Source organism: Salvelinus sp. IW2-2015, linkage group LG35 (genome assembly GCF_002910315.2).
Source record: "Salvelinus sp. IW2-2015 linkage group LG35, ASM291031v2, whole genome shotgun sequence".
Classification (NCBI taxonomy): Eukaryota; Metazoa; Chordata; class Actinopteri; order Salmoniformes; family Salmonidae; genus Salvelinus; species Salvelinus sp. IW2-2015.
In genome coordinates, this window is record NC_036874.1 from 16,419,992 (window position 1) to 16,430,280 (window position 10,289).

Below are 10,289 nucleotides of genomic sequence, written 5' to 3' on the forward strand. Positions count from 1 at the left end.
ACAATGTTATGTGAGTTGGGCCATTGTCCTGTTTAAAAACAAATGATAGTCCCTCTGAGTGCAAACCAGATGGGATGGCGTATCGCTGCAGAATGCTGTGGTAGCCATGCTGGATAAGTGTAAATAAATCACAGTGTCACCAGCAAAGCACCATCACACCACCACCTCCATGCTTCGCGGTGGGAACCATACATGTGGATATAATCTGTTCACCTACTCTACGTCTCAAAGACACGGCAGTTGGAACAAAAAATCTAAAATTTGGACTCATCAGAACAAAGGACAGATGTCCACCGGTCTAATGTTCATTGCTCGTGCTTCTTGGCCCAAGCAAGTCTCTTCTTATTGGTGTCCTTTAGTAGTGGTTTCTTAGCAGCAATTCAACCATGAAGGCCTGGTTCACACAGTCTCCTCTGAACAGTTTATGTTGAGTTGTGTCGGTTACTTGAACTCTGTGAAGTATTTATTTGGGCTGCAATTTCTGAGGCTGGTAACTCTAATGAACTTATCCTCTGCAGCAGAGAACTCTGGGTCTTCCTTTCCTGTGGCGGTCCTCATGAGAGCTAGTTTCATCATAGCTCTTGTTTGTTTTTGCAACTGCACTTGAAGAAACGTTCAAATTTTCTGGATTGACTGACCTTCACATCTTAAAATAATGATGGACTGTCATTTCTCTTTGCTTATTTGAGCTGTTCTTGCCATAATATGGACTTGGTCTTTTACCAAATAGGGCTATCTGATGTGATATCTTCTGTATACCACCTTGTCACAACACAATTGATTGGCTCAAACGCATTAAGAAGGAAAGAAATTCCACCAATGAACTTTTAACAAGGCACACCTATTAATTGAAATGCATTCCATGTGACTACCTCATGAAGCTGGTTGAGAGAATGCAAAGCTGTCATCAAGGCAAAGGGTGGCTACTTTGAAGAATCTAATATAAAATATATTTTGGTTACTACATGATTCCATACAATGTAGAAACTAGTAAAAAATAAAGAAAAACCCTTGAATGAGTAGATGTGTCCAAACGTTTGACTGGTACTGTATGTAAGTAAAGTATATATTTTTTTATTATAAATTTGCAAAAATGTCTAAACCTGTTTTCGCTTTGTCATTATGGGGTATTGTGTGCAGATTGGGCATTTTTTTTATGTAATCCATTTTAGAATAAGGCTGTAACGTAACAATGTGGAAAAAGGGAAGGGGTCTGAGTACTTTCCGAATGCACTATAGGCTAGTGCTTTTTCTGTTTGTTAGACCTACTCATTTTGTTGGCTGACAAATTAGGCTAAATGTGGACAGTTCTTCTAACGTCTTCAATATGCGCCTCCAATAAAAGGGACGCATGCAGTTGCATCCCCGATGTGTCTGTCTTCACTTGTAGCCTACTTCTTAGCTGAGATGCCTGTGAGAAGGACACGATCACGTGACGGGCATTGGCTAATAAGAATTTATACATGAGAGAGCCATGTGAGTGAAAGTGGCTTGGAGCACTGCAGCCGGGAGGAGGGAATTATAATTATTATATTCAGCCCAAGGGCACAATGGCCACTTTGGCTGCAAAAGGCATGGATTTTTTTTGAGGATGTTATGGTGTTAGGAGAATTTTGTTCTCGTGTTCATTAACCAATTCAATGAAAATACTCTGTCTGTTACAAAGAATTTGTAAGGTTCTTATTAAAATGAAACAGACAGAGGCCAGTCTACTTAGGCAGCAGGTTAATTTACGAGAGCTCTGCTTATCATTTCCTGTACATTGGTCTATATACCTCACATTTTGTCATAAATGTCCTTCCTCCTCTCAGAAACAATGACAATATAGTTCACAAGTCTTCCCCTTCTCATACATTGCCTGTCACCTGTTATACAATCTACTACAAGCCCAAGATCTCTCCCCTCCCTGGGTGGGGACAGAATGTCCTGAAAGGAACACAGTAGTACAGCTTGTCTGTCGATAGCTCCTCTTATCTCATACATTGTCTCACACTTGCACCCTGCTTACATACTAAAAAGGAACAAAAAGTCCTTGTACTAGTTCTGACTAAAACTACACACATCAGATTTAGATTTATGATTCTAATACATTTCATACAATCATACAGTGACAGGGTAGAATTCTGTTAGTTATAGTTCTACGTTAAATGTATACATCATTTAGTCATTATTTATAAAATTCATAACATATGGCCACACAAGGGGGATGCCGCCGGGAAACTTGAGGCATGGTGAGTGAATGAGAGCTTGAAGAAGTGTGTGCAGTCTGCACAAGAAACAAATCATGCCTTTCATGTAACTTTTTTTCAAATCATCATTAGTCGCATCATGCAGCCTTAGAATGTATTAATCTAAACATATAGCCCAATGTTTGTAACAACTAAAGTTGCATAAATAACTCTAAATTTAGCATATAGGAGGACATGTTTATTAACCGCTCGACAGAATAGCTGCATGTGCGGACTTCCTTGGAAATCGTTTGGAGAAAAAATCCTTTCTATTTTATTCAGCTATGTTCAATTGTATTCTTCATACTAGAAAATAATAAAACATAATGCCACGAAATTCTAAGAAAATCTTGTCTGCTAAATGAACTACAGCCATATTAGTGCCAAACATAAGGACAAAATAGACTACATTTTCTTCATATCATGTTTCTTAGTGGATTTATTGTGATGGTGTAGGCTATATATATCCATTTAATTAGACTTGTGTAGATGTTCCAAAGGTATGCATCAGTGGCTTGTAGGCTATGCGTGCAAGCCAGGACATAAACCCATTTATATTAATTAACGGTCAGTTACCGTGAGACAACAGTTATTTGCTTGACTATCACCGGCTGACAATTTCATGATCCAACTTGATCTTCAAAAGATTATTAAGTGATTTATTAAAATAGGGACTATATAGAAAGAAATTCAAATTAAACCATTGATCATTCTTGCTACAGTCTACCACAAAGGATGGGCCTCTCTAGAGTATCAAAAAGATTTTCAGGTGGTATAAATTTTTATTTACACCAATTAACATGAGTTAAAATAAGTCACAAAAAGAGTTTTGAAATCAAAGGTCGTGGATCTTCCTATTAAACTATTTTCTTTAAAATGTTCATAGCATAACGTACTTTAACAAGCGTGGTACATGATTGAAATTGAGATGCACAGACTGGAAAATGCCGCATGCAGTCAATCTGTGAATTCTGATTGCTATATTCAAAAAGAGGCATTCTTGAAAGATCTTATGTTAGAAAAGGATACATTCATCTGTCTGATTAAATCATTCAAGGTAAATGTCCTTAATCGCAACATTTGGGAGAAGGACTCCATAGATTGGGGCAGCCGTTCAGTCCTTTCATTGTAGGCAGCCAGTAGTAATGGGTCCATGTCTTTGGTGCACATTGAGATCATTAACAGCTTGCCCAGACAATACTGATCACCACAGATAGAACTGGCAACATGGCAACACCAGTCGATGATGCCCTCTCTTTCTCCAGACAATGCTCGTACCTCTCAAAGTCTACCTCTCTAGCAGCACACACGTGGTCGACTCGGCAGTCACTGTTGCATTCTGTCAGGTCGTAGTTGACTGAGTTGAACTCGTAGTACTTCTGCAGGTAGCAGCGGTCGCTGGCCATGCGCTCTACGGCCTGGTGCATGGAGGCCGGGGAGGCGTCAGGCACACGAAAGCTCTCAGTGAAGCGGTACTCTTTCTCCCAGCGTGCCTGGGCCACGTTGGCATGGGTCAGGTTCAGGTAGTAGGTCACCATGTCCTGTGGGTTGAGACAGATTGGAGACACTAATACCTTTTTCACACTACTGAGTCTACTTTAGTGAAGTCAAGTCTGATTTTTTTTTTTTTTTTACATGGGTCACTCACAACACACATTACGTCATTAAAAATAACAATAGGGAACAGCATTGAAGTAAGGGGAACAATGTGGAAAAGAGAGAAGCCATGGCACCATAGTAGCAGCCTAAGCACAAAGCTGCTGTAAATGTGTAGTTATTTTAATCAGCTGTTTTGGAGAACATTGTGAGTTTATTGCTTATATCTGATGGTTTTTACCCACAGATTTTGCAGATGGACTGGCAGGTCAACTCTTTTTTGGCTTGGATAGCTACATATTAGTCATTACATTTTAGTAGACACTTTTATCCAGAGCGACTTAACGGTGCTCAAGTACACATGGACCGATTCTTCACCTCGGGATTCAAACCAGGGTTCTTTCGTTATTGGCCTAACGTTCTAACCACTAAGCTACCTGCCACCCCCTGCTAGCTGGTAATTTTTTTATTTGAATGATGCATCTGGACACTACCAGCTTTTTTGTTGCACCTGGCTGCTTTTGAAATAAGACATACGGAATAATGCAGTAACCAAAAAAGTTTTAAACAAATCAAAATATATGTTGTTTTTGAGATTCTTCAAAGTAGCCACCCTTTGCTTTGATGACAGCTTTGCATTCTCTCAACCAGCCTCATGAGGTAGTCACCTGGAATGCATTTCAATTAATCAGGCAATAATGGAGGAGGCAGAGTGGTAAGATTTTGTTTCTGAGCAACCATTAAATTGACAGATTTTTGGGGCTTCTAAGAAGAGTCCAACGGCTCTTACTTTGACTAGAAGAGTTTGGGTGTCATATTCAAAGACGCGGACGCCAGGGTTGTTGGCTCCGTCTATAACCCCAGGTAAGGTGGTCTTCCAGGGAGTGACACCAGGGGTAAGGAACATGGTACTGATGGGGGAACCTGGGGAAAGACAGTTGGTGAGATACTATAGATTAGAGGCACAAGTACTATAAATTGGCAGCACACATACATTTTTCTCTGCATCCAATGTTTGAACAATCATGTTCAAATGTTGAATTGGCCTGGTCCCAGACATGTTTGTGCTCTTGCCAACTCTACTGCAATGTTGACAAAAGAGCAGAAACAGACTATGGCCCTGTCTAATGTTGAATGTCTTGAGATGGTGTAACAAAATGTATAGTATGTGCATCTGTTAAATGACACTGTACCTTCCGAGCTGTAGAACATGCGGAAGCTGTCAGTGTGATGATGGCCGAAGAACTGTCCGATAATTAGAGAGTGATGCTTCTGGATCAGCTCTAGGTAACGTTTGTTGAAGTTGGGTCGAAACCAAGGCTTACTCCGCTTCTTCTCAAAGAACCCTGGTGGAACGTGGCCAATGATGTAAACCTAAGAGAGAAATCGGTGTGGGATTGCGATTAAATCATAAAGGGATATCCTCAAAGTCTGTATGCAACATCTGCTTTACAAGTCTCAGACAGGGCTACCTCTCCATGAGAGCTTGATTCCAAATCACCTCCACTACATACGAAGAAAACAGGAGTATGTTATCTCTATATTTTCTAACAGATGCTTGGCTTTTACTGGCAGAGTTACTAGGCACTTATCTTCTCTTGCTATTTCTTGCAACATAGAGATAGTGGTAAGACCTTTTCTTTGTTGTTGGCAGCTTCTGTAAGAACTTGGTCTGCCCAGTTGAACTGGCCGGCTGGATCGTCAATTTTTTCTGTGGCACTGTTCTGGTCGTAGTATAGGTTAGTGTTGAGGACTAAAACCCTGTAACCTGGTCGGTTCAGCAGGTTCTCTGTATAGTATCCACCTATAAAGAAAAAAAGGGAAAGACAATACAACTAATTGGACTGGAGTTGACTAATTCCATTCCAGACTCCATGGACTGGTTTTCCAGACACAGATTAACACTAGTCCTGAACTAAAAAGTTATTTTAATGAATTATTTCAATTGAGCATGCTTTTTAGTCCAGAAGGCTTAATCTGTGCCCCGGAAACTGGCCCCAAGTGGTATACCCCTACCCATATGCACATACTCTATTACCTCAACTACCTCGTACCCCTGCACATTGACTCAGTACTGATATTCCTTGTATATATATTGTTTTTATTGTATTACTATTTCCTTTTTTTATTTAGCAAATATGTGTCTTACTTTTTAACTCTAAACTGTTGGGAATTGCCTCATAAGTAAGCATTTCACTGTAAAGTCTAAAAAAGTTTTACATTTTAGTCATTTAGCAGACGCTCTTATCCAGAGCGACTTACAGTAGAGTGCATACATTTTATTACATTTTACATACTGAGACAAGGATATCCCTACCGGCCAAACCCTCCCTAACCCGGACGACGCTATGCCAATTGTGCGTCGCCCCACGGACCTCCCGGTTGCGGCCGGCTGCGACAAAGCCTGGGCGTGAACCCAGAGACTCTGGTGGCGCAGCTAGACCACTGCGCCACCCGGGAGTAAGCAAACAAGTCTACACTTGTCTACACTTAAAGTGTAGTCTCCACTCTACACTTTAAGTCTACACTTAAAGTCTACACCTGGGTCTCGACCCCGCCCTGTGCAACTGGGTACTGGACTTCCTGACGGGCCGCCCCCAGGTGGTGAGGGTAGATAAAGGGTAGGTAACAACATCTCCACCCCGCTGATCCTCAACACTGGGGCCCCACAAGGGTGCGTTCTGAGCCCTCTCCTGTACTCCCTGTTCACCCACGACTGCGTGGCCATGCACGCCTCCAACTCAATCATCAAGTTTGCGGACGACACTACAGTGGTAGGCTTGATTACCAACAACGACGAGACGGCCTACAGGGAGGAGGTGAGGGCCCTCGGAGTGTGGTGTCAGCTGAAAAGACAGGCTTTCTATGCGCTCACAAGTGGCGAAAGATACAGTTTGCTAAAACAGCCACCACCTAAACATTTTAAGTGGTGCTGCCAAATGACTGAGCTCCAACTCCAACACTTTAATAATGGGAATTGATGGAAATGTATGTAAAAATGTATCAGCTAAGCCACTTTAAACAATGCACTTAATATAACTCAGTTTTAGCCGCTACCAGCCATAAGCCACGGCACCTTTAGCTTAGACATGAATTCCCTAAGGGTGGGAAATACTACTTCTAGGTTTTCAGAGCAAGTGATACCGTGATACATGATATGAAACGCTATTCTCTAGATATTGCTGTGCTTTGCCATCTTTTGTATGCTCCTATCGTTCACTATAGACGGCTCCCGTTTACTATCGATCCACTTTATGTTTATAATTCACCCTACAATTACTCATCTCATATGTATATACTCGTACCACTATACTGCCCATCTACTTGCATCTTGCCTATGCCGTTCTGTACCATCACTCATTCATATATCTTTATGTACATATTCTTTATCCCTTTACACTTATGTGTGTATAAGGTAGTAGTTGTGGAATTGTTAGGTTAGATTACTCGTTGGTTATTACTGCATTGTCGGAACTAGAAGCACAAGCATTTCGCTACACTCGCATTAACATCTGCTAACCATGTGTATGTGACAAATAAGATTTGATTTGATTTGTTGTATTCAGGGCATGTGACCAATATATATATATTTTTTAACTTTTGACCAGGCCTAGGCAGGATCTGTTGTAGTTTACCTGTGCGGAAGGTTGTTTGAGACTCTGGTTCCAACCAGCCCTGCCACAGCTGTGCTGTCTGTTCATAGATGTTGTTCTGGACTGGGGGTAGCTGGCTCTTCGGATGGTAGTCATGATTTCCCAGCGCTGAGTACACTTTAGTACCTGAAAGGTAGCATGAGTTGATCATATGGCTTTGACGAATATATCCAAAAGGAAAACAAAATATATTTCAGTTTGCCCCAGAGGGACTTCCCCCTCAAAAGCAATGGAGGTTAAACAAACTTGGAAAAACAAGCTTTATGATGTGGGTGAGGTTGCTGATAATGGAGAGAACTGCCTCTTCTCCCAGATCCTCGTTCGGGACATGCGGTGTGTCATCTCTGTAGGGCAAATGTGAGGTTGTTATAAGGGCCTCTTTTAGATAAAGTCAATCACATGGGTAGCTTTATATACAGTACAGCAATCCTCAATGTTCTTCAACGGAACATTTTACTTTAAGAAGGTAAATGGACAAGTATTTACATTTTCACACACGCACACACACACACACACAAGGGCTACATAAAAGAAATGTTAGTTTGTTGTACCCTGTCCAGACGATGAAATCCGGATCTGGCAGAATGTGTTTCATTGCATACACTGTGGAGTTAATAAGGTCCCATGGCGCATCGCAGAGGTAGTGTCCAAATTTTCCCGCACTGGGCGCAGGACGTTTTCCACTGGATGCACACACAAGCTCAGGATTTTCGGTGTGTTTATAGGTTGGGTCCCAGTGAATATCCGTGATGTGCCAAAAGTTTCCTGGAAAAAGAAGTGCTGGTGACGCGCAGATAGATCGACTACAGCATTATCGAATGGTTATCTAACTAACAACACATAGCTGCATTGTTTTCTATTGTTGATTAGGCTATATTAAATACATTATTTAAATTGTTGAATGTATATTGTTAGGCAATTTTATGCACTCACCTGACAGCCCCAGAACTTTCCCGCATGTGAAAAGAAGACAGGACAGGACGATTGTCTGCATCGCAGCCATAGTGACTGTCATGGGGAAGGTAGACTCACTGGGCAGACGTGCACGCCGTAATCTATGAAGTCATGACTCATGTCCCTAGTTGAATAGCCTAGTCTCTAAAATGAAAGATAAGAAACAGCTGGGTTAAAGTTATACTTATTCATCTCTATATTCTATTAGACCTACTGTCACGTTCCTGACCTGTTTTCTGTTGTTTTGTATGTGTTTAGTTGGTCAGGACGTGAGCTGGGTGGGAATTCTATGTTGTGTGTCTAGTTTGTCTGTTTCTATGTCCAGCCTAATATGGTTCTCAATCAGAGGCAGATGGTAATCGTTGTCCCTGATTGAGAATCATATATAGGAGGCTTGTTTTGTGTTGGGATTTTGTGGGTGTTTGTTACCTGTCTCTGTGTTTGTGTTCTGCACCAGATAGGTCTGTATCGGTTTTGCACGTTTGTTATTTTGTAAGTTGTTTGTAGTGTTCACTTGTTCTTCATTAAACATGTTTAACACTAGCCGCGCTGCACTTTGGTCCTCTCCTTCACCCCTGGAAGAAAACCTTTACACCTACTAATAGACTGAGGCATATATGGTTAAAAATATTTGTCAAAATAGGCTATAAACATACATTTATTGTGACCTTTAGCAAATACAATTTGTAACACTAATCAACAACTAGATTTAATGTTTTCTTATGCAATTTGGTTCCAATAAAATGGAGCGTGTGATGAGCCAGCAGTAGAACATGTCCTCTGCAACAGGGACACACCCTTTTCACGCCAATTCGATAAAAAGTGACTTTCGTAGTAGGTTAGGACAGCGTCCGGTTTCAACGAAGTGGAACTTGTCATGTGACCGGCAAGGGAGAAGGAAGGCAGAGAGCGCGCTTGATAGAAATTGAAAAGTGTTGCTGTAGCTTTTGATGAAAAATAACATCAAGACAAAGCAACTGCATTATAAGTGGAATGCACTGTTAAGCGCTACGTCCCGTGGGGTTCGTGCTGATTGTACGGAGATTGTGACAGCCGGTTAAATGGCGTCCCTTGAGAAAGCAAGATCAAGATATATGTCAGGACAAGTGTAGTATTATCATAAGGAGATGTATACTTGGAATACAGAGGAGGAATGGAGGGGGAAAGAGAGGCAGAGGAGGTCTGAGAGAGGGAGGAAGATGGTGAGCTTGAGTCTGTGAAAAATGGCTGGAAAATGGAGATGGTTTGCTAAAGAAGAATAGTAGAAAGTGTAAGCAGAGTGAGCTGAAGACAGGAGGAGAAATGGAAGTGAATGAGGGTGTGGTATCGGAAGCGGTAGGTGTGGTGAAGTTCTCAGAGCCCGAGGCTTGCACCGAGGGTCAGGATAAAGATGAGACTGACACTAGGAGTGAAGTTTTTGGAAAAAGTGGACCCTTGCCTTTTGGCTGATCCATTTGTGGTTTCAGGGTGGGTGAAAACAGAGTTGAGTACTGTGGAATCAGTGAGGGTAATCAGAAGTGGTCTTGTGATAATTGTTTGTGTTTCTGCTGGTCAGAAGGAGAAGACGCTCAGCGTTAAACGAATGGAGGCAAGAAATGTGAATTGTTTCGCTGTCAAGAAAAGGGCGCCATTGAAATGAGTGATTACTGGGGTAGCAGTAAATGTTAAAGTTGACCAACTGAAGGGGAAGATTCCTGGTGTTTGTGCAGACAGGGTGGCGAGAGTGGTGAAACGATGAAGAGTCATTGTCTGTATTCTCGCTATACACCAAGTCACTTGGCTCTGTCATATCCTCACATGGTCTCTCCTATCATTGCTATGCAGACGACACACAATTAATCTTCTCCTTTCCCCCCTC

General features: G+C 41.6%; 1 protein-coding gene across 1 annotated transcript; it reads right to left on the minus strand.

The window, feature by feature from the left end:
• Positions 1 to 2,793: 2,793 nt before the first annotated feature.
• On the minus strand, positions 2,794 to 9,234 carry smpdl3b (sphingomyelin phosphodiesterase acid like 3B). Its single transcript, XM_023979954.2, has 9 exons — positions 9,088 to 9,234; positions 8,411 to 8,575; positions 8,029 to 8,242; positions 7,724 to 7,821; positions 7,460 to 7,603; positions 5,459 to 5,628; positions 5,018 to 5,198; positions 4,615 to 4,748; positions 2,794 to 3,769 (listed from the first exon to the last, which is right to left on the minus strand). The coding sequence occupies exons 2-9, from the start codon at positions 8,490 to 8,492 to the stop codon at positions 3,407 to 3,409; spliced, it is 1,386 nt and encodes a 461-aa protein (XP_023835722.1). The 5' UTR covers positions 8,493 to 8,575; positions 9,088 to 9,234; the 3' UTR covers positions 2,794 to 3,406.
• Positions 9,235 to 10,289: the final 1,055 nt, after the last annotated feature.

Coding starts and splice junctions, on each gene's coding strand:
- smpdl3b (XM_023979954.2), bottom strand. CDS start 8,492: ATGACAGTCACTATGGCTGCGATGCAGACAATCGTCCTGTCCTGTCTT. Junction 5,199..5,458: donor CTGCCAACAACAAAGAAAAG/GTCTTACCACTA, acceptor TTTCTCTCTTAG/GTTTACATCATTGGCCACGT. Junction 3,770..4,614: donor CCCAAACTCTTCTAGTCAAA/GTAAGAGCCGTT, acceptor CTCAACCCACAG/GACATGGTGACCTACTACCT.